Genomic DNA, 23,909 nt, shown 5'->3' with positions numbered 1-23,909 from the left:
TTTATTGTTTCTTTTTTTATTATGTGTGACGTGTAGCTAAATGCACGCAAGTATGCGAGAAAATCGTCACTACATGAAATTTAAGAATGTGCGAAGGGTCGCAGAAGTCATATAAGCATTCCTTAAGCTGGTCTAACTTCGGCTATTTGTTGCATACCGAGCAGAACTGCACGGTTCCTTGAGTGCATAAGGCGGTAAATTTTCAAGCATAACCTAATGACAAAACTTCCAAACATAATTTAACATCCATTATATCGGTGTGCGTCGTAATTCTACCGTGTAAAAAAATGGATCTATGTTTTGTTTTTAAATTCTGGCCTCATTTGTCATGCGAACATTCGGCCGAGCGTAACTTTGGCATTTAAAAAGATAAATACGTGATTAATCCAATCCGGGAATATACTCATATACATCGACTTTCCATGCAATACGACTGGTGTCCACGTCGTCTTACCCGTCCTTGAAAGTGATGCTCTGTAGTGAAACCAAACAGTTTTTTCGGGTCCAACATTTCGACGCCCTCTGTGCTGTTCGGTTCCGAGAGGAAAAAATCGCTCGTGAGTTTTCTGACGACGCACTCTCCACTTGATGGATGCGTAACAAATGCGGCTTCTGGATTATAATAAACAACATTGTTAATAAACAAGATGAGTGCAGTGCTAAAAAGTGCAAACGTATATTTCAGGAAATATTATTGTCAGCTTAAAGAACGTGTACGATATAAAGAGCAACAGTTAAAAAAAACAACGGAACAAATTGCGGTCATCTCGAGCATACAAAAGGTTTCCTTAAAAAAGTACATCATTTTGTGCTGAAGATGTAGAACTTGCCGTTGCGTTTGTTTTCGCCACACCAATATAGAATGGGTTCACATTATCGCTCGTGTAAAAAAAATGCGTCGATTGTCCCCTCGAACAACGCACTACTTTAATAGATGTTGACATCTATTGGCCGCGAGGGCCTCCACTACAGAAACCATGTACTGCGATCGTTCTGACGTCACAGATAGGATGCGTGCGCTCGCCTTGCTTGCATCACCCCCCATGGCTGCACCGGTACTTAGTCACAATTTTACGAAGCAAATTAGACACGACAGTGCCACCGGGGGCACCGATTCGTAGTTTGCTTGTCCGTATTATCAGGCCTTACCGCTTCTTTAAGCACTGAGGTTTAAAAGAAAGGGAAGCACACACGGTGTTTACAGCAAAAGCGCAGGAAATGTGGTGTTCTAGCAGACAACATAACCAGGTATCCTATGAGTGACGTCATCACGTAGGTGGCGCGACGGTATGTCCTCGAGCCTACTGAATGAAAACACAACTTATAGTTAGACTATCCGTGGTAAGGAACACTGCAAGCGACAGAAAAAAATTGTTCACCGTGGAATGCAGGGATTACCTGCTCTGTAGTCAAGGACAATAGAAAGCATGGCGTCCAGGCCGGCCGATTCATTGATGAGCGGCCAGCTCTTCTCCTCTTCGGAGGGTATTATGTCCACCCTGGCTAGTTGCATAATCGCGTCATACCAAATCTGTGAGGACGAAAAAAAATGCTCGTACGGTGCGATTAACAAATAACAAAGAATCGCAATGCTAATAAATATATATTAAACTGTCACAAGTATCGTTTCTTGGGTAGCATGACATAAGCGTACAAGCAGCAATGGACCAAAACATTTGTGCATACACCTCGAGTCATAAAACAAGGAGCACATATCAAAGTATACGAATAACCCTCGCTTTTCCTACGGATACAAAATGTGGGCGAGCGATATCTGCTAGCCTGCTGCCACACTTTAACATTAAAAGACCACGAAAGTGAACTGCTGAATTCGTTTGGATTGATAAATTGTGCTGAGGGAAACTTCTAGACGCCTAAATCACCACAGGTTTAGGCGTCGAGAAGTTTCCCTCAGTATGACGAACCAACTAGTCCAGCAAGAAGTACTTCTATGATAAATTGTACTTTGAGAACTCTAATCTCGTTAACGTCACTATCATACGTTTATTAACACAACAGATAAATAAAGACGTAAGTTTCATTATTAAATTGTGCGTGGAATTTTCGGCGCGAGACGTCACAGATTTCGAAGTGTACTTTTCTTGTTATGTCGACGTTGGCTCAATGAAATTTCTCGAAACTTCATATGTAACATCTATGGCCCCTTCAGAGGATAATGTACTTATTTTTACTGATCTGATTAAAGACTGCGTGAGACATAGTAGTGACCATCGGAGGATGTGAGGTAGGTCACAATGTTTGGCGCGGGAATTTCAAATGTTGTCGCCACTAGCATTTTCTTTTTCTGCGTTTTCTCGCCAACCCAGCGTATGTTATCGGTAATCGTGGTGATTTTGGAATTTCGAAAGAGTAATTCGCTAACATGCGAATAACTTTCCGTCCCTTTTATATCCTTTTAAAGCAAATATTGAACGCAATGCACGGCATCTGTGGCTGTGCGGAGTACCTCTTTAAATGAAGTCGACTTTATTTCTTCGACTCTGGACCCAGTCTCATCGAGGGTGAAGGAGACCTCTTCTACTCGGAAGTTGAAGGTGTCAGGTGGTTGCGCGATCTCCCGGTCGTTGGCGTTGTTCTTGCAGTATGTCTGCCGTGGTACCTGGTGGACAGATTCGGTGATCAGATTCTAATCTTCTAATCGAAAAGCAGTGTGTGCGGACTCCAGTTCGCACTTCTTTCCCATCCTCCGTAATTGAACACAGAGAGAGAATCAGCTGGCAGACTCAAACAGCCCTACCTTCAACTGCTTCCGCTTTTTATTATGTAGTTTTTTTAGAGCTTTAGAAATTACCTTTTCGTAGAACTATGGCCGAGACTGACAATAGAGTCTACACCACGCCAACCCTTCCAACAATGGAGGTGACGTTTTCTAAAACTGCTGTTGCTCCCCCGTTTCTTTTATATAATTGATAAAATATGCAAGTGATTAGAAAGGTGCAACGAATTCCAGAGACCAACAACTTACTTCGAAATCCTCGTCGGAAAACTCTGGGTCCGACTGGTACCAAGCGACGTTTCGGATAGTGTTCCACGGGCCCCTGTTGTTGTCGTCGTCGGGGTTGGTATAAGTTCCTTTCTGCTCGATACGGATAGGAACGTCCACTTCCCCGTTTGGGAACAAAAATGACGCATCTGAAATAAAACAAAAACAAATTAAGCATTAATATTAACACTAACAGAAGCGCCGTTAGAAGTTAATTCTCTTGCTGTGCGCGTTGTGGGTATGCGTGCGTGTGCTTGCGTGTGCGTTCGTGGCTGTGTGTACGACACAATCGAAACATATTCACTTGAGAATGCGGAGTGGTAACATTATTGTATCACTAAATCAGTCCCACTGGTGCAAAGTTCGCAAATGATGCCGAGTCTATAGGTGCGTTGGAGGCGCTGATTATTATGCCGAGACGTACGAAGAATCAAATGAAAAACGAAAGTGTGAGTTCCCAGCCCCTCTGCGTATCGCCCGTCGGAGTCATCGCACTTGTGATGACTTCGATTGATGAAAATAAAATTAATTCATCTTTTGATGCAGTTTCTCAACCACGTCAACCACCTAGCTCCATAAACACGACTCCAAATGTTTTATGTGTTTGCGAAAATCTTCAGTCAGAAGAGGTCAGTACGGCTAAACAGGGTGAAATCGGCTCCTCTTGAAATAATAAAAATGAAATGGTTTCAACTGGCGCATGCAGTGAGGCAATATAAAGCAATATGATAATATTTCCTGCGGATTTTTTCCGACGTATGTCCTACATTTTATGCCTCAATATCATCCCCGAACCAAACATTCTGAAATAATTTCCAAGCACGTTTCTTATAGTCCTCGAGAAATACTACTCAGGTATGAACTTCATTGCTGTCAATTAGCACTTCTTTCAAATTGTGATACAGAGCGGGCAACTGAGAGAAAGATGAAAGAGACGGCTGGCAAACGCCCCCGAAAAGGGAGCGACACCCCACTGCACTACTCAAGAACAAAGCGGAGGTCGGAGTTGAAAAAATAAAGCATGGGGGAAAGAGAGAAAAAGCTCGGAGAACTTAACCGTTGACGTGAAGCTAACGACAATGCGACAAACACTCACTGGCCGACCAGTAGTAGCGCATTCGGTAAGTGGCATCCTCGTTCTTGTCGTAGGCACAGCTCTCAAACATGTTGGCCGGCAGATGGCGTGTCTCTTCGCCCGTGGCAGGACGCACGTATTGGACGCGGTAAGGCCCGCCAAACCTTAAGGCTTCGTACGAACTGTCCATGCGTGACTGGCGCGGTCGCTCGCCGCGGTACTTGTAGCCGAACGGCAACCGGACACCACGGTACGTGGACATCTCCTCTATCTCGCACGTATCTTGGCTTTCCGGGTCCAGTGAAGGCTTGGCTGCGAAGTTTCAAGCAAAATATATTAAATGTATCCACTGTTCTGATGAATAGCCTGCCTGCCTCACCACAATGTTATTGTTCTGCAACATAGGGCACATATGTTGCTCATATGTATTTAAATATTAACTCATTATTTCACGCTTACTGCCCTACCTAGATGAAAGGGTGATAAGCAAAGGTCACCGCCCATGCACCACATGAAAATGGATAACCAGCTCACCTGAAACGAATGACCTTGGTGTTTATCACACGCTTAATTCCGATGGTCCATTAAAGGCTTTCACACTCACTGTCTACGCCTGTCCAAAAATTTTAATTAGTGAAATGTGCTGCCCGTGTGTTTCCTTCATCACTTTTAGTGAGCCAGTGCTGGATGTTGAGATTCACCCAGTTTCTGTGGCATATACGTCTTTTACCTGCGGATGACCTTTTCATTTTCAGTGGTCCAGTATTGGTCTGCCCCGATTCCGTGGCACAAACGATCGATGAGTTTAAGCACACATAGTACTGACGAATTTTCTTTTCGTCTAGCCATATATGATTCTGGTGCAAAATATACAAGTGCGTTAAAACAGTCCAAAAAGAATGCACGAAAACAGTGTCGGCTGACCAAACAAGAAGTCGCAATACCGCACTTACTCCAGATGGTCAAGTACCCCATGTGATACAATAGATCGCAAATTCTGTATCACACCAAACCCGGTCTCCCTCTTCGTCTAACAATGGTACAAAAAATACAGCCAACATCCATTCAGAAGCCAAGAGAAGACTTTTGCAAAGTTAAGCTTAGAAGCTCATATCCGGAAGGACTTCAGCTTTTCAGCTGAACTCGGTTGGTGATCAACGATCATGACAGGGCTGTCAGCACAAGCTGACCACTACCTGAATTACAGTAGCTGTTATTCAGTCATATACAGTCAACCAAAGAGTACATCGCCGTATGAATTCAAAGAATAGCCAACCTAGTGACTACCAACGATGGATTATGAACAGCACGTTTTACAAGTCGCGAGTGTGGGGACGTGATCTCGAGTCTTTGTCCTGGTGACGGAATTTCAATGGGAGTGAAATGCCAAAAAAGAATATAGGCTATATGAGTATAGATACTCACTAAAGAACCCCGGGCGTGCTCAAAATATATTTAGATACACCACTACGTCATGCCTCATAGCCGTGTAGTAGTTTTGCCATGCATAATCACCCAGATTATTTTAGGCCACGTGCAAAAATAAAGCTTTCACGAATGGGGACAACGAACGTTCCTTGTTTTGATTCGTGTCCCAAGTCCAGTTATTCCTGTACAGCGTCCGTAGTTAAATTTGAGGACTCCTCGAAAGCAGGCATCTATATTATTGCACGTGTCGTCACTGGAATTTTAAATTGAGAGGTCATATATTAGTAATTGCGAAATACAAATGAAGCAGGCAGGCAACGGAGCCCCCAGCCCGCGGGCACATTTCTATACGTGCAGCTCACGTGCAGTAAAGAATATTAAACATACATTCAATACCATACAAAACTGCCCCCTTATTCATTTCTTGTTTTCGAAAATTATGCATAACATTACAATCAACTACAGATAAGAAAGCACGCTTTTGAAAAGAACACAACTGAAGTACGCCATAACTCACACTACATTTTTGCAGGTGTTGCTGTCTCTTGTAAAAAATTTTCTCTTTGTAATGAGTTGGCAAATGTAAGTTGCCACAATTACATGTTTGCACGGTGTTACAGTCATTTCAAGATATTTGCTTTTTTGGGTCGTTACAAATACGGCTGCAGTGGCCGTCTTACCTCCAGGCCTGTCCGAGTTGTATGTGGTCACCGTCTCGGCGAAGTAGTCGTAAATGGAGGTAACTTTCGTGCCGCGTAGCACCACCGAGATCTTGGCTCGCAGATTCTCGGTGTCGAAGTACTCCTCGACCCACGCCGTCTGGTTACGCACCAGGTCGATCCACTCGTACTTCATGATATAGCTCTCCGGTATCAAGGGCGGTAGTGGCCCTGCAGTTGAGAACGGCCTAAGGGTACAACGCGAAAATGTGGGCACGCAGCACCAGTAGTGCAATGCTGTATCGTAGCAGAGCTCATGGCCGACCCACATTATTAGCTAGTAATAATTAGCGAAATTCTAATTCGACTTGTCTTAATTTACCGTTATTATTCGCATGCATTAATTAGCATGTTATTAATTGATTAGCAAAATAATTTTAAAGGGGAAGCTTTTAAAGGTGTGGGTCCATCCCTTGTATGTATGTACGTGACCGCCTATAGTTCCCCCTTTGCCAACTGCCCACTACTTCGTCCTTGCAAACATCCCACTACGCCCATCACCGATCCAACCCTTCACCGACTATAAAGCAAATACTTCTGAGAAGTAGCCAATATGAAATGCAAGATAGTCGTGTACTTGTATCCAGGTGCACGTTAAAGAACAATATATTGTCCCACAGTGTCCACCCTTTATTTTATGCATCGTCACCCTTTGTATGTGACCGCCTATAGTTCCACCTTTGCCAACTGCCCACTACTTTAACATCCTACTGCGCCCCATCACCGATCCACCACTTCACCGACCATAAAGAAACGGAAGCAACGTGTAGCTACCACTTACGAATAATGAAATTTCTTCTATATAAGTATATACAGTTTTAGTGACGTCTTTGGGAATGTAGTGGGCAATTCGTGGATGGTTCACGGTACAGGGATGAAACCCTCCAGCGCTTCGACCCAATCATCATCATGCACTCCGCGAATAAGCTGTGGTTTCTTTCTCTCGGTTTCTTTCTCTCTCTTCTCTTCCATTTATCTGTTCTGTGATTTTATTTTGTTTCCTTCAGCAGGTACAAGCACTGAAGAAACACGCACATCTCACATCCACGGTTTCAATCTCAATAGATCCGCTGGCCAGAGGCGTTATTATCCGCTATATTACTGGGTGATAAAGCAAATCCTGCAAATATCCTGATTTCTCGAATGTATGCCGCGAAGAGCACAGAGCACAAAACAGCCGAGTCATTGTGTTTCACGCGCTAGGCGCAGCTTCAGTTTCTTTTCGCGCGGAACGACGGAACGAAAAGGTTATACCACTTCGCTGTTAAAAACGAAGGGTCGTAGCAGAAGAAGACGAAAATGGCACTGAACAGCCCACAATATTGAAAAAAAAATAGTATAAAGTGAGATCTTATTTTTGTAGTTGATAATTCATGATGAATAAAAATAATACAAAAACATGGGACAAGACGAATAAAGTTACACGACAAGCGTTTAATAATATATATATATATATATATATATATATATATATATATATATATATATATATATATATATATATATATATATATATATATATATACATATATACATATATAGTCCAGTAGATCCTCTGTGAGTGGTCACAACGTGGTTTATTTCGACGTTTCGGCCTAGAGTCTGGCCTTCATCAGGATATATATTGTGAGGAGGTTTATTAGCCGTTAGACAGCGACGAGACAGCGTCAAGAACCGTCCAGCGATCGGCACAGCAACGAACCGAAGCACGAGCCGAGAGAGCCAGGCGTTGGCGATGATGCTCGCTGCAGGCACATCTTCTTCTTCACAATCGCCCCCGCTGAAAAAGGAGCCATCCTGGCGACTTAAGAAGTTTCAGGCAAAGGCTCATGGTACGGTTTCAGTCGGGAAACATGGACGATGTCACGTGCACGCCGGCGCATGTCGTCCGATCGGGAAACTGGTTCAATTAGGAAATTAACCGGAGAGGTTTTCTCCAAAACGGTGTAAGGCCCCTCGTACCGCGGGACAAGTTTCGAGGAGAGTCCCGGTGTTTGGTATGGGATGGCAAGCCACACAAGAGACCCTGGGGTATAGTTGGGATCCGGAAGAGAGGTGCTACAAGTTTCTTTCTGGCGTTGTTGTTCTTCCGAGGTGAACGCACGGGCGAGCTGGCGGCACTCTTCGGCTTGTCTAGCAGCATCGGAGATAGGTGGACACTCGGAAGCATCAGGACGGTAAGGAAGTAGGGTATCAATTGTATGGGAAGGCTCACGTCCGTAAAGAAGAAAGAAAGGTGAGAATCCCGTGGTGGATTGTATTGCGGTGTTATATGCGAACGTGACGTATGGGAGAACACGGTCCCAGTTGCTGTGATCAGATGCCACGTACATTGAGAGCATATCACCTAGCGTGCGGTTGAACCGTTCCGTTAGTCCGTTAGTCTGTGGGTGGTATGCTGTCGTTTTCCGATGAATGACGTGGCATTCCGAAAGCAGAGTTTTGACGACCTCGGAAAGAAAAGCGCGGCCTCTGTCACTAAGGAGCTCTCGAGGTGCACCATGTCGAAGGATAAAGCGTTGCAAAATGAAAGAGGCGACATCCTGAGCTGTAGCGCTCGGCAAAGCGGCTGTTTCGGCGTAGCGTGTCAGGTGGTCGACCGCCACTATAATCCACCGATTACCATCTGGTGTCAATGGAAGGGGACCGTAGAGGTCAACGCCGACGCGATCAAATGGCTTGGCAGGGCATGGAAGTGGCTGCAATGCGCCAGTCGCACGTGGCAGTGTTGATTTACGTCGCTGGCAGTCAGGACAGCACTGCACGAATTTACGTACAAAATTGTACATGCCGCGCCAGTAATAGCGATGGCGAAGGCGTTCATATGTTTTGAACACTCCGGCGTGGCCACATTGCGGATCGTCGTGAAGGGAGGCGCATACTTGCGATCGTAAAGTGCGTGGAATGACCAGCAACCACCGGCGGCCATCGGGAACGTAGTTGCGTCGATGAAGAAGTTGATCGCGGATGGCGAAATGGAGAGCTTGACGTCGGAGGGATCGAGATACTGGAAGGTTGGGCGTGCCAGATAAATATTCGATAAGAGAGGCGATCCACGGGTCACGACGTTGTTCGGTGGCAATTGATTCAAGATTTAACGATGATAAGTACTGGAGGCACGTGTTTCCGCACGTCGGATCTGGTGGCAAAGGTGAGCGGGACAGGGCATCAGCGTCAGAGTGTTTGCGTCCGCAGCGGTATACGACGCGAATGTCGTACTCCTGGATGCGGAGTGCCCATCGCGCAAGGCGGCCAGAAGGGTCTTTCAGTGTGGAAAGCCAGCAAAGCGCGTGGTGATCAGTTACTAGATCGAACGGGCGGCCGTATAAGTACGGCCGCAACTTTCCAAGCGCCCACACCAGAGCCAAACACTCTTTTTCTGTCACGCTGTAATTAGTTTCGGCTTTCGTCAGAGTGCGGCTAGCGTAGGCTACAACGTATTCTGAATAGCCGGGCTTTCGTTGAGCGAGGACCGCGCCTAGCCCGACGCCGCTGGCGTCGGTGTGCACTTCGGTAGAAGCCGTCGGGTCGAAGTGGCGAAGAATAGGTGGGGAAGTAAGCAGACGGCGCAGAGTAGCGAAGGCAACGTCACATGCAGGGGACCAGGAGGTGAGGTTCACGTCACCGCGAAGAAGCTGCGTTAACGGTGACATGATAGATGCAAAATTGCGAACAAAGCGCCGGAAATAGGAACATAGGCCTACAAAACTGCGAAGTTCTTTCATGGTCGTCGGCTTGGGCAATTCTGCGACTGCTCGAAGTTTTGCTGGGTCTGGTAATACGCCGTGCTTGGACACGATGTGGCCTAGGATGACGAGCTCGCGTGCAGCGAAGCGGCATTTTTTTAGGTTAAGCTGCAGACCAGCGTTGGTCAGACAACTTAAAACGTGCCTGAGGTGAAGGAGGTGCGTAGGAAAGTCATGGGAGAAAACCACGACATCGTCGAGGTAACACAGGCACATATTCCATTTGAGGCCACGTAGCGTATTATCCATAAGACGTTCAAACGTGGCAGGCGCGTTACAAAGCCCAAAGGGCATGACGTTAAATTCATATAGTCCGTCTGGTGTAATAAATGCCGTTTTTTGGCGATCGGCTTCTGCCATTGGGACCTGCCAGTAGCCAGACCGCAAATCTAGCGACGAGAAAAATTCCGCTCCGTAAAGGGTGTCAATGGCGTCATCAATGCGCGGCAAAGGATAGACGTCCTTGCGGGTTATCTTATTCAAACGACGATAGTCCACGCAAAATCGGATAGATCCGTCTTTCTTACGCACCAGGACGACGGGAGACGCCCAGGGACTGTGAGATGGTCGAATGACGTCCCTACGAAGCATATCTTCGACTTGATCGTTGATGACGCGGCGCTCTTCAGCGGAGACACGGTATGGTCTTTGACGCAGTGGCTGGTGTAGGCCGGTGTCAACATGATGTTTGACTTGTGATGTGCGGCCCAGTTGAGGTTGCGACACATCGAACGAACTCCTGAACTCATGGAGAAGATCCAGCAGGTCGGCATGTTCGGTGGGAGTGAGAGTGTCAGCGATGGCGCTGGAAAACGTATCATTGGACGACTCCCCAAGTGCTGACAGTGCTTTTGGGTGGTCGCAGTAGTCGTCCGGGACATCAAACAAAAACGAAGGGTCGAGATCCTGCACGCGGCCGAGACATTCCCCCGCAAGCAATGTGACAGGTGTGGAAAGCGGATTGCTTACGAACATGTTGCTTCTTCCGGCGGCAAGGTCAATTGTTGCGAAAGGCAGCGGCAAAGCTCGACGACGTTTGAAGATATCGGAAGGCATAAAAAGAACTGTAGCGTCAGTGTAGGCGTTGCATGAAACGGGAACAAGGGCGAAATTTCCAGGCGGAATATCGGTATCTTCAAGAACGAGCAACTTCGGCGGCTGATGAGGAGCGTCCAGTAATGGGACATCACACAAGGGCGAAAACTCAACTTCGGCGCGTGCGCAGTCAATGACGGCATTATGGCGGGATATGAAGTCCCACCCGAGGATGACGTCATGCGAACAGACAGGAAGAACAATAAACTCCACGATGTAAAGAATGCCTTCGATGGAGACTCTTGCAGTGCAGGCTGCGAGAGGCGTTACTTGCTGTGCGCTTGTGGTGTGAAGCGACAGTCCCGAAAGCGGCGTCGTTACTTTGCGTAATAAACGGCAGAGATTAGCGGCAATAACAGAAACAGCGGCGCCAGTGTCCACAAGGGCGAAAGTACAATAACCTTCAACAGTTACTGCGACCACGTTAGCAGGAGAGGAGCGAGGGCTTAGACAGTTCGAAAACGGCGCAGTTCTTGCCTCTTGAACTGCGTTGCTTAGTTTTCCCGGTCGGAGGGTCCGGGCCGGCGACGCATGGGGGAGGGCGATCGCCGACGAGGAGAGGGTGCGCGTTGCGGCTGAAAGTCTAGGTGGTCAGTAGGCGCATAGCGAGGTGGCGAGACCGGCCCGTATTGGACGAAGGGTTGGCTGCCGGGATGCGACGACCGGGCATAGTTGCCGAACGTCTGAGGTCGACGGCGGCAGTAGCGAGCAACGTGTCCGGGAGTGAAGCAAGCGTAGCAAATCGGTCGGTTATCGGGCGTCCTCCAGGAATTGGCGACTGGTGCTGCCGTCCAAGGTGCAGTATAAGCAGCCGGGTGTGCGGGCTGTGAGCGCGTGGTGTAGGGTGGTTGCGGGAGCCTACGTACAGCGTCTGCATATGTGAGCGGCGCGGCTACGGGCTGCATCTCTTGTGAAAAGGCGACAGGCGGAGCCACAGGCTGCGTTGCATAGGTTAGGGGCGCGGCCACAGGCTGAACGGCTGGCGGATAGGCGACAGGAGCGCCTACCGGCTGTGCGATACCAGGGCAGTGACCACGGCTAGATAGAGGTGGCTCGTAGTGCGCACGAGGAACAGCTTGTGCAACCTCTTCCGATATAGCCGTGCGAAGCGGGGCAGGTAGACGGGTGGTGGTCTCGTGAGTAAAGGGCACTAGGGAAAGTTGGCGGGCGACTTCCTCACGGACGAAGACTCGGACTTGCTGAAGCAATGATGAATTGTCGGGCATGGAGTCGAAGCTGGACAGTGACTCACCACCAGGCTGAGGCTGCCTAGTCAGAGTGCGTTGCTTTTTCAACTCGTCGTAGCTCTGACACAAGCTGACGACTTCAGAAACTGTGCTTGGGTTCCTTGCCAAAAGCATTTGAAATGCGCCGTCGTCGATGCCCTTCAGTATGTTTTTGACCTTGTCGGATTCGGGCATGGTGTCATTCACACGTCGACAAAGGTCGACGACGTCCTCAATATAACTGGTAAAGGTCTCGCCAGTCTGCTGAGAGCGGACGCGCAAGCGCTGTTCTGCCCTCTGCTTGCGGACAGCCGGCCGACCGAACACTTCAGCACATGACGTCTTGAAGACGCTCCATGTGGGGATGTTGTGTTTGTGGTTATTAAACCACAATTCGGCGACGCCAGTGAGATAAAATATCACGTGGCCCAGCTTGTCGGCTTCATCCCACTTATTGTTGGCGCTCACCAGTTCATAGTGCTCGAGCCAGTCTTCGACGTCGGTTCCATCCGCACCGCTGAAGACCTTCGGCTCCCGTAGTTTAGGATGGCCAGGGCAGTTGAACTGGAGCGAAGGCGTCGATGTAGTGGCGTTGGCAGTCATGACAGGTGGCAGCGTGCGGCTTCGCAGATCCAGGGTGTAGCAACGGGGATTAACAGCACCTTCCACCAAATGTGAGGAGGTTTATTAGCCGTTAGACAGCGACGAGACAGCGTCAAGAACCGTCCAGCGATCGGCACAGCAACGAACCGAAGCACGAGCCGAGAGAGCCAGGCGTTGGCGATGATGCTCGCTGCAGGCACATCTTCTTCTTCACAATATATATATATATATATATATATATATATATATATATATATATATATATATTGTAACGACGAGAGAAATAAGACACAACGCCTTTGCTGCAGGCCGGCTGTTCTTATTCTGCTTCGTCTTCGTCCTCCTAGCATGCGAGTCTGTGCCAGAGAGAGTTCCAGTTTCGGTTTTCGTCATTACACTCGGCCATGACTGCTAGCGCGCAAAGGGCAATTTTCTCTGGAGGGCGGCACTGGGAGTGCCGTGGTAGTCTGTCATGTGCACGCCTCGAGCTGTCCTGTGGAACTGTCCTGTACTCTGGTGGACGACCCTGGCTGTGTCGAGGTGGTCGTTGCAGGTCGCGTCCGCGCGGCAAGTTAATGTAGTCACCTGGAGAATGTAAACCCAGCAGGTGATACTGGCTGGTGCGGAGTGATCGCATTGGTGGCGGACCATCGCGATGACTACCCCTTCGCTGCTTGGATGACATTGCAGGGACACCAGTATGCAGTACTGCGGCCCACACTGAGCGGGGACGCCTGCGTTGTTCAGAGCGAGGGAAGGTACGATGGGCTATATCGATAGATATCAGCGACATCGCTGTGTAGACTTTGCGCGTAGACTTGCGACGCAAGTCGTGCTCTAGCGTCTTCGCTGATGCACTGCTGGTCGAAGTGGAGGTTTTTGCCAATCCGTCACGTGCGTTCATGTCGACATGGCCAGTTGCCTCGCCATCCGGAGCAACCGTGAACTGCACCGGAATGACTTCGATGGCATCCTCCTCAGGTGGAGTAGGCACTTGTGGCTCGTTAGGGGAGACGGCATTTGGCAAGTTACGAGCGTCCACGCACTCGGCCAATGACGGCAAAGGTGGCAGGGGATGGTGCGGCTCCTTACTATGGGTCAAACTGGCCGTTGTGACGTGTGCTTGGTCTCCGGCTGGTTGTGAAAGAGCCGCCGTCGTCACGCAGCAGGTCAATGGATCCAGGCCATTTGGGGCTGACCAGCTTGGAGGCTGGCTCACTGGCTTCTGTGCTTTATAGGCGGTCCTAAGTTGGGTCAAGGGTAATTGTGTGTCAGGTGTCGACGCGGAGTCAGAGATCTGCCCGGAGGAGTACACCGTCCAGCTTGTCTCGATGATTGCCGCAGGGTACTCTGGGAAGCTGTCCGGGGAGGGGGCACGCGGCACAGCTGTAGGGGGGCGCGGCGCCTCGTGAGGTTGATCTCCGAGGTAGGGCAGGTTGGCAGAGGGTGCAGCTGCCTCGTCGTTGTGCTTCTCAATAGCCCCTTGCTCGGTAGTGGCGAGGGTAGAATGAGAGGTAGCAGTGAGGTCAGACTCAATTCTTCCAAACGCAGCAATGAGCTTGGCGCTCCAGTCCGCCCAGGACTGCTGCCGCACGCCTTCGTACCTGTGCCACGCAGCAGCAGGATTTTGAAGGCGGTCTAAGGCCACGCACCACTTCTGATTGTCGCTCCATCCCTTGCGAGCTCCGAGAGCATTGATGGTAGCCACCCAATCGACGGCATCGTCCTGGAAGCCGCGAAACTCGGGTAGCTCGGAGGCAGCCGGTGGTGGTGTCACGGCAGGCGAAGCTCCAGAAAATAGCGACGCCACACAGCCAAGTTGGTGTGAAAGAGCCGCGAGAGTATACTGGAGCTTGCTGCGGCTCTCGGGGGAAGTTGTTGAATGGTCTTGCGAGGCGGCCGCGGCCAACGCCTCATCGATAATGTGAAGTCCCGGCAAGGCAGCAGGGAATATCGCAGAACTCGACGCTGTCAGGGCGCCGACCTCGAGGCGGAGTCGCGCAATGGTGCGCGAAAGCTCGGTGGCACTCTCGGGCGGCCCACATGCGGAGCCAGTGGGGACGTGTTCCCCGATCAGCGTACTCACTGCTGTGGTACCCTCGGCCGAGGGAGCTTGAACAGCACCCCTGAGCGGCTGAGGTGCCGATGAAGCACTGAGCAGGACGTTGTCGCAGTGGGAAGCGTGAACGGCATTCCCGGTCAACGACAGGCCATGTACTGTCGTGGTGGGGCCGGGGCAAGCCTGCCCAGTAGCCATCGAGAAGGCCTGGACGCCGTCCCCGAATGGCGGCACAGGTGCTCCCGGCTGCAGGAGGGCTGTCGGCTCCATTATCGAGGAAGCGTGAACAGCGTTTTTACGATGAGAGAACCACGCTGCCGATGATCCACGAGGGTACGGACAGGTGGCTTGTGCCGCAGGGTTCACTTGTCGACCTGTGCTCACGGCACAATCCGTGGCGAAGGACGCGTAGACGGTGTCCCTTTTCATGAAGAAATACCGGTGATGGGTATACTAAAGCCGCCGAGGAGGCCTTGGCGCCATCCCCGAACGGTGGTGGCAGTGGCGGCAGGTGAACAGCTGCTGAGGAGGCCTTGACGCCGTCCCCAAGCGACGCTTACCGCATCTGCACGTCGGCGGGCGTCCTGGATGACGAAGCCGGGACGTATGACGTCTTCTTCATCGACTGCGCCATTGTAACGACGAGAGAAATAAGACACAACGCCTTTGCTGCAGGCCGGCTGTTCTTATTCTGCTTCGTCTTCGTCCTCCTAGCATGCGAGTCTGTGCCAGAGAGAGTTCCAGTTTCGGTTTTCGTCATTACAATATATATATATGTGTGTGTGTGTGTGTGTGTGTGTGTGTTTGTGTTTCAATATTATTCTGTTGTTAGTACAAGCTCGTCCTATTTTTATTCAGTTTTTGTGTCTGACTTATCTGTCTGGTCGGGGCAATCGTACGTCGCCGTTCGTGAGCGCTGGTGTATTGTTTCGGTTAACATTGTGTATCGCGCGCTACCGAAGCAGATCTCAGAGGCCGCGTAGAAAGCAGCGTGTGGTTGATATTGGCTACACCAGATGCCGCAACAGTCCTGTCTGTTCATAACAAAACAACTACCATTTCAATAAACTTGTTAAATGAAACTTCATCGGCGATTCTCACTGTTTACTGTGCCTAACCTCTAGTAATCTTATGTATCGACCAGATATGTAGTATATTTAACTCTAAACTTGAGTCACAACCAAGGATTATGTACCAATTTATTTCTGAAACCACGTTTTTTTATTATTCACAAATCTGGAAGTAGGTGCACTGCCGGAAGTGCTTCGAAGAAGAACAAGAGTATCACTTGTTTCTCGCACCACTAAAAAAAGCACACCACGTTTTATAGAATGTAAACACATGATAAGCACCCAAGCAATACCGAATCTAGCAAGACACCTCAGAAAGGATGCGATTCTCAGTAGTACTGCAACGTGGTTGCGACAGTGAAGAAAACCATCGCAGTCGGTAAAGATGAAACAATTTATTAGGTGAGCTTGGGTCCAAAAAAAATGCCGCCATATCCACGAAGTGAATGATGATGAGTGGGCGAAGCTCCGGAGGTAAACCTGGTAAACCATGAATCCTCCGTACATTTTGCCCACTCGATTTTATTGCAACGCTCCCCCTAGCGTACGTCGCCGCACTATATCGAACGATGACACGCGCCATATGTGGCATCATTCCTATTTTATAATACCTCGCATCTTTCATAATCAACTACACGTACCGCCGTCTAGTTTATAACATCTTGCTTCTTTTGGACGGACGGACGGACGGATGGATAGATGGATGGACGGATGGATGGACGGACGGACGGACGGACGGACGGACGGATGGATGGACGGACGCACGGACGGATGGACGGATGGATATGGCTGTACCCTTTAGATCGGGCGGTGGCTAGCGTAATACTTAGAACTGAACGAGAGGTGGCTACATACAGGGGACGCACAGCCCACGCCTTAAGGAGCTTCGCTCCTAAAATGAGAATTACACTCAAAGTGTGACGACATCGACGCATAGAGTTGTCAGTCGTCAAATAATCTTAGGAGCTGTAAGGAAAGTCGGTATTTTTACACAAATATAGCATCAAAGATTCCCAGCGTTATCGCTGGTGGCTGCGGCAGTACAAGAATGAATTCCAGTGTTCGCGTTGTGAGCGTCATCTGAGGAGAAGATACTAAAATGATCGGATAGTTTCCCAGACAATCACGCTAGGCCTACACAAGCATTGGTTACACGTGTAGGGTACGGGTAAGTTACATAAAAATAAAAAAAAACTAAGCAGCATGAAGCAGGCGCGGCAATATTGAAAGACACTTGCAGTACTGCAAATGTCAACGCTAATTACGAAGTGTATCTACCGCAAAACTCTAGCTCTTTAGTGAATAACGCCATTAACGGCTTGCCGACATAGGTGTCATCCCACTGCGTAGTCTTCTGAGCCTTAAGAATTTTCGCACATTGAAAAATTGATGAGTTCAGTGCCCTGCATGCCTTTTGTCGTGCGCATCTTGATACTTTTTTTGCACTTTAATATTATTTATGTATAAGTAGGTAGCTCAACTATGCACACTTTTGTACTAAATCGGGGTCGCTGACTCAATTTGTAACAAATTAAATTTCAGTTAGTTCATACCCAGAAAAACTAGAACAAATGGGACGCGATGAGCGCAGACGGCGTTATTTACTTTTGTGGCGGAACATTATCTTCACGGTCTGGCATAATATTTTACACAACAGTCACTGGATAATAGCTTTATTACGTATATTTATGAAGTAATATTCTGGGTAGAATAACATGACGCTATTTCGAAATTCATATTTTAGGAGGTGCCAGCTTACGTTGTATAGTTATCCCGAGACTAAGCAGCCGACTGAAGAAATTGTGGACACGTGCTTCGATCAATATTCATTGGCGTTGCACTTATGTTTTTTTTCTTTATTCGTCCGTTATGTGTGGCCAGTTAATATAATGAGGCAGATTAAAATACATTTTATGAATTAACTAGCGTCATTTCGTCTACTTTGCGCGAAAATATCTCCAATTGGTCACTTTCTCTGAACTATTTCCCGCTCACTTGTTGCTCAGCCCAATAGCTGAAACACTGAAGACCCCGTTATTTTTTCTTAAAACTCTAAAGTTTAACAACGCGTGATGATTAGAAAACAAGCGTACGTCATAAAAAAATGCTTGAACATACGCCCATGAATAAAAACCAAACGCTTCGACGAAACAGGAATACAAGCGGCATCAAAGCGTACCTTTCACAATCCCTGTCTCCTTGCATCGTTTCTGATTGTCGAACTACAAAGCTATAACAATTTTTAAGAAAGATATCTTGTGAACCTTGTGAACACTACGGATACCTCAGCATTGATTCCTCAGCTATCGGTGCAAGGAATGAATTCGTAGCTTCCTTTGCAATAGGTACAAATGGGGTCACCCAGGTCGTCTTGGTTTTATATTGACTTCTTTTGTCGTAATCCTCGACAACACAAGTCCTATTACAAGGTAAAAGGCCCCCTGCTTACCGCTTTACCGAAAAAGAAAAAAAAATACCTTACGCACTTACAATTCTAGAAACACTAATACGATACGAGTATATGATCTGATACACTATGGACGAACAAGTCATCAGCAAATGTTCAGCCTTTGCACCTCACCACCTCAACCTTTTAGGCCCCACAATTCGAATCGGGTCACGAAGTTCACAACAGTCTGTTCACATATTCTAAACAAAACAGAAACACCCGAATAAACAAAGCCACGAGTGCGCTTCGAAACACGAAGCACAAAGACTAAGCGAATTCGTGCACTACCCATCATTTCCATGGTGACTGAACGATCACAGTTCCAAAGTTAGTTAATTTTAGGAAATGCTATGCCCAAGACGACTGGAAAGCGAAAGCGGTCTTCTGGTTTTTCTCCTCGATTACAATGATGAGCTTTACACACCCAACGTGGATTCACATTGCCTCCGTGATCGGCCCACCATTGACTAAGTGATGATGTCGTGTGGTGACGTTATCACGTGACGTCACCTGACGTCCACACAATGTTCACATAAGGATTATGTTTATGATTCGTGCTAACACTGCCAATGCCGACGTGGACAGTCACTTTCCGCGTCTGACAGGGAGTTTAAGGCTTTTACCTTAACACTTGAAAAGAGCCAATTTCCCACTTACCGCACGTGTACGTCGGATCCTGACACACGGACCAATCTCTCGCCGCCAGCGATGAGCGAACAATGCCCAGCAGCGCTGAAACCATGCTGGGCCAAGCAAGCAAAGAGCAACACCAAACTCGCACTCAAAGTTCATCATCATCATCATCATCATCATCATCATCATCATCATCATCATCAGCCTAGCTACGCCTACCGCCGAGCAAAGGCCCCCCTAATCAACATGGTCTTGTGCTTTCTGCTGCCACGTTATACCAGCGAACTTTTTTAATATCATCAGCCACCTAACTTTCCGTCTCCTTTTCGTCCGTTTGCCGTCTCTAGGAATCTAGTCAGTTACCTTTAATTACCAGCGGTTATCCTGCCTACGTGCTATGTGCACGGCCCATGTCCATTTCTTCTTCTTGATTTCAGCTATGATATCCTTAACCCCAGTTCCTTAACCTTAAATTCTTAACCACTTTCCCAAACAATTCAGAGGTAAGTGAACACAAGGGGCCCGTGTATTTCAAATGCTTTTCGAAACTGCCACTGCGAAATACAAGAAAACAAAGCTCAAAGCACGCGATTTGGTATTTATGGGCCAGACTACGACGTGATTGTGAGACACATCATTGTGAGGGACTGCGGATTGATTGCGACCAGCTGTCGTTCTTCAGAGTTTGCTTGCACCTATTGCAAGAAAAGTTAATGTGTGGTGTTTCATATCCCTAAATCAAGATATTGCTACGAGAAGTAGCAATATGATTATGAAGGACGCCGTCGTAGGGGGTCTCCAGAAATATCGACCACCTGAGGTTTTGTAACGCGTCCCTAAATCTGAGTACACCAGTCTTCCACTTCCCGGCCACCCAAATGCGGCCGCCATGGCTGGGATTCGATTTCGCGGCCATCAAGTCCTCGATCGAGCAGAACAATTGACATTTTGGCAAGTTGTCACTGGCTATACATCTTTGAAATGGGAAGCAAAGAAAAAAAACGAGCATGCAAGAAGTATAACACCAAATAGTGGCGTGGCTCTTTAGTTTGTCATTTCTTTGCCAGGGAGAAACCAAATAAACCCATTTCATGCTGCATGTGCTGCTACTTTTGACTCCCTGACCACCGCTTTCTTTTTTCTTTCTCTCCCTGCAAGAGCTCTTTTATCACTTACACTGATCCATAAGGGTTCCTTGAAAAATCCATGGCTGAAAACCACTGCGCTAGACTGTTACGTACTGTAAGAGCATAAATTTTACAACTTCATAAGCGTGCTGCGTAATTTTTTCTTTATATGACTTGGTCATAACGTACGTTGTAATCTTCACATTGAAGAAATACTGGCTATGCAGTTACAATCTCATGTTTTTTGGCGAGCGCTCCTAAGTACCCGAAGCAAAATTTACTAGAGCAGAAGATGGTTTAGTAACGCGTGGTACGTGCCTCGCTAAGAATGTTCATCTGTTACGTATACTTTATTCTTCCTTTTTTTTCATGCAGACAACAACACGTTAAAAAATCACTGCCAATAGTACAATATATATCACAATTCTAAATATTAACTGGATATTTCTAGAACATGATCATTTTAGGAAGGAGAGATCAGAATACATAGACGACAACTTCAAAACATTTCGCTAATCATCATTTAACCTGCATAGGAACTGCCAAATTTATTTAGATGATCGCACAAGTTGTATCCCCTTGGAAGTAATTATTCGAACGACGTAAAGAGCACAGACGAGTGTACTCGGAATGTGCCACGAAATGTTCTGAAGTTCTGCTTACTTGTCAACTTTGGCCATTGAGAAGACGTTGCGTAAAAATAAATTGAAAGATTTTCAATTCGGTGAACGTATGACAGCACGTGTTGCTTATTATGGCAGTTTTGTTCATCATTAGTTGCAAATTCTCCAGTTAATACGATTCTATTATGTTACAGCGCGAAAAGAATGAGAAAACTTACTAAGGTACACATAAGACAGACACAGCGCTGACTATCAACTGAAGATTATTGTTCATGAAACCGGTTCATAAATCAAACGCTGAACCTGCGCTGTAACATAACAAATGAATACGCTCTGACCTGGTTTACTGCACTCCTAAATTAAAATGCAAGTAACCTAAGCTCAAATTTCTGTAGTTCAGCTCATGAACTAGACGTGGGCTACGTGCCAGTATTCGTCTTTGAATATCGTTTCACTTTGATGAAAGGACAACTCAAACTAAATGTGACGTGTCCTCACTGCAGACGTGTCACGCCTTGGTATAGAGAAGGAAGTAAACTTGATTTGAAATGACAAAGCTATAGTAATAATAAGAAATAAGTAATACCTATACAGAGTAGCATTAACACCTGCACGTGTAATACGTCCAAAAGGTCCAACACATTTTTGAAAGAAACAAAAAGTGTTCACCACTCTTCATGCATACAACAATGAAGATGCTGAGCTGCAGACGCGGAGGTCACGGCTTCGATGAATGAGAAATTCTAGAGGCCCACGTACTGTGCAATGTCAGAACACGTTATGGAAAACCACAAGCTGAAAATTCTTGGGGACCTCCGCTACAGCGTCTCCCAAAACTCATACCAAGGTTCTGGGACGTAAAATTACGCCTGTTATTATTAAAAGAAAAAAATCTGCTAACACAAAGCGCACTCGATAAAAAAAGACCTGACAAAGTGAGGCGTACCAGCCCGACAAATCAAATAATTATTTTGTTTGATACACAGTATTATCTGGGGTAGTAGAGGGCTCAGGAGTTTTCAACCATGCAGTGTTCTTAAACGTGAACTAATATCGCACAGTACTTCACCTCCATCGCAATGTGACCACCGTGGCCGGCATGGACCTCCCGACAATCGGTTCCGCAGCAGAGCACCGCCACCGCTAAACCACCGCAGCAAACTTGTTCGATACAGCGGAGTCGCATACTTTAATACACTGCTTAAAGATGCAATTTCCTCTGCATAAAACAAACAAATGCAAAGTGCGACTTACTGAAACCATTTCATGTTAACCGTTGTTCGTTCAGCGGAAACTCTTCAATGTTGGGAGCAGCGACACGCCGTTCCTCAGGGGGTGGAGTTCATCGGGAAAAAGTTTGACACGACGGTTTCGTACAAGCGTGCGTTAGTTTACTCCTGCGCTTATCGGTGCGGCCAGCTCGGGCCACGTGTGTCACTCGACAGAGAATGGCGATAAAGGCGGCACGTATCAGCTTTCCATTGTGTGTCGCCCGTACTTCGCTAATGCCGTAACATACCGCACGAAAGTCTTTCAGAAAAAAAGCAGTTTCTTTTCATAAGTACCATGTCCAAAAACTTTTGCATGGTGTTAGGCCAGCTGCAGGTGCATATATTACACACATGGCAAAACCATACTCTTGAAACTGAATCTGCTGGTGACCGCGAGAAAAGTACAAAAGCATTAATCACTTTGAGACGGATGCTTAGGCTAAAAAGGTAAAAACAGCTCCTTAGAAGCCCAGTATACACCAAGCCCGCACCAGAGACGACGGAGAGATAGATAACGAGTCTGGGAAAGGGTCCGTGCGACACATAATTCTAGCGCGACGATTCACCACCTCTCGTTGTGAGTGAGCCGGTCTTATGTTGATAGCGTTAACAGTTCCTCAATACTGATATCGAGTTCTTCGAGGATTAGATTGTACAACGGAACACCGCTAAAGCCAAAGACACTCCGGTATCACAACGGGTCTTCAAGTACTGCATCGGGATCGGCTTCTCAATGCAATTTGCATTCGCCAGCCTGCAGTCGTTCATTTCTTTTACGAAATAGCTACATTTCGTCCAGCCATTCTTAGCGTCATAGATAAAAATTGTCATTAATTAAAATACCCAATGAAGTGCTCGTGTGCATATTGTGTGATATGTGCACATACCTCCCTCCCCTTCCGCCTACTCGTTCCTTTCTCAGTTTTCGAAAGTACCAGACTACATGCTGTCCTTGAACGCGTTTTGCTATACAGCCTTCATGTATGAATAACTAAAGAAATTTTTCATCTCACTACGTTTATTTTACAACTAGCGTAAACCATTCCCGCGAATAATAACCACACCACGCGCCGGCAACATGCTTCTATCAACATTTTTTTGTGTTTCCCCTGGAACACCAGCACCGAAGATGAACTGCGTATTAACGTAATGGCAAAGAGCACAAACAAATTACAGCTCAAATTCAACTTCATATTCAAAAAATAATTGTCTTTCGGCTACACAGAACACTGTCGCCACTTACATAAAAAAGTACCGCAATGCAATTTGACAAACTGCTGCGTCCGTTCTGTCATCGTCGTGTTCACTACACAGTCATGCCTTCGTTTTTGTGGTTTTATTTTTTTCTCGTTTTTCAGCGAAAGCTGATATAATATCAAAATTCGGGTCACGCGCTACCGTAGTTGTCTGACACCGCCAGTGTCCGTAACCACAACGCACGAAATTCGAAAAAAAAACCTAGTGCCAACGACACAGTGGGGCTCAAACCCAGGTCCACTGGGTGCCAGTCCTCTATTCTACCACTGAGCCACGCCGGCGCTTCGGATTTATTCGCAAACTTGCCTTAGGCAGGCTTGATGTCGGGAAAGGAATCGCGTTAATATGAGTAATAAAGCGTTTCAAAACAGCAAGAGAACAACCAGGCATCACACAATGCGAACAGCGTAACGAGTGGGCCGTCCAGTGCTCCAACCCATTACAAAAGCTTGTTCTTGTTCCCCTATTTACTGTGGCGCATACCCCTTTCAGGCTTAATTCCTCATCGTCGTTAGCCACTGCAT

General features: G+C 47.3%; 1 protein-coding gene across 1 annotated transcript in view; it reads right to left on the bottom strand.

The window, feature by feature from the left end:
* The window catches only part of LOC142814576 (uncharacterized), a 31,497-nt gene extending 9,244 nt beyond the window's left edge, over positions 1-22,253 (bottom strand). Inside the window, exons 1-8 of the mRNA XM_075893525.1 lie at positions 22,112-22,253; positions 19,132-19,217; positions 6,188-6,397; positions 4,101-4,391; positions 2,987-3,153; positions 2,468-2,620; positions 1,399-1,531; positions 455-612 (exon numbers count right to left, since the gene is read on the bottom strand). Coding sequence (XP_075749640.1) covers positions 455-612; positions 1,399-1,531; positions 2,468-2,620; positions 2,987-3,153; positions 4,101-4,391; positions 6,188-6,397; positions 19,132-19,217; positions 22,112-22,125 — 1,212 coding nt within the window. The 5' untranslated portion in view covers positions 22,126-22,253. The remainder of the gene's footprint in view (positions 1-454; positions 613-1,398; positions 1,532-2,467; positions 2,621-2,986; positions 3,154-4,100; positions 4,392-6,187; positions 6,398-19,131; positions 19,218-22,111) is intronic.
* Between the last annotated feature and the right edge of the window lie 1,656 nt (positions 22,254-23,909).

Source organism: Rhipicephalus microplus, chromosome 4 (assembly GCF_043290135.1).
Source record: "Rhipicephalus microplus isolate Deutch F79 chromosome 4, USDA_Rmic, whole genome shotgun sequence".
NCBI classification, from domain to species: Eukaryota; Metazoa; Arthropoda; class Arachnida; order Ixodida; family Ixodidae; genus Rhipicephalus; species Rhipicephalus microplus.
The sequence above is the reverse complement of the archived record's forward strand: the minus strand, read 5'-3'. Positions and strand labels throughout refer to the sequence as shown.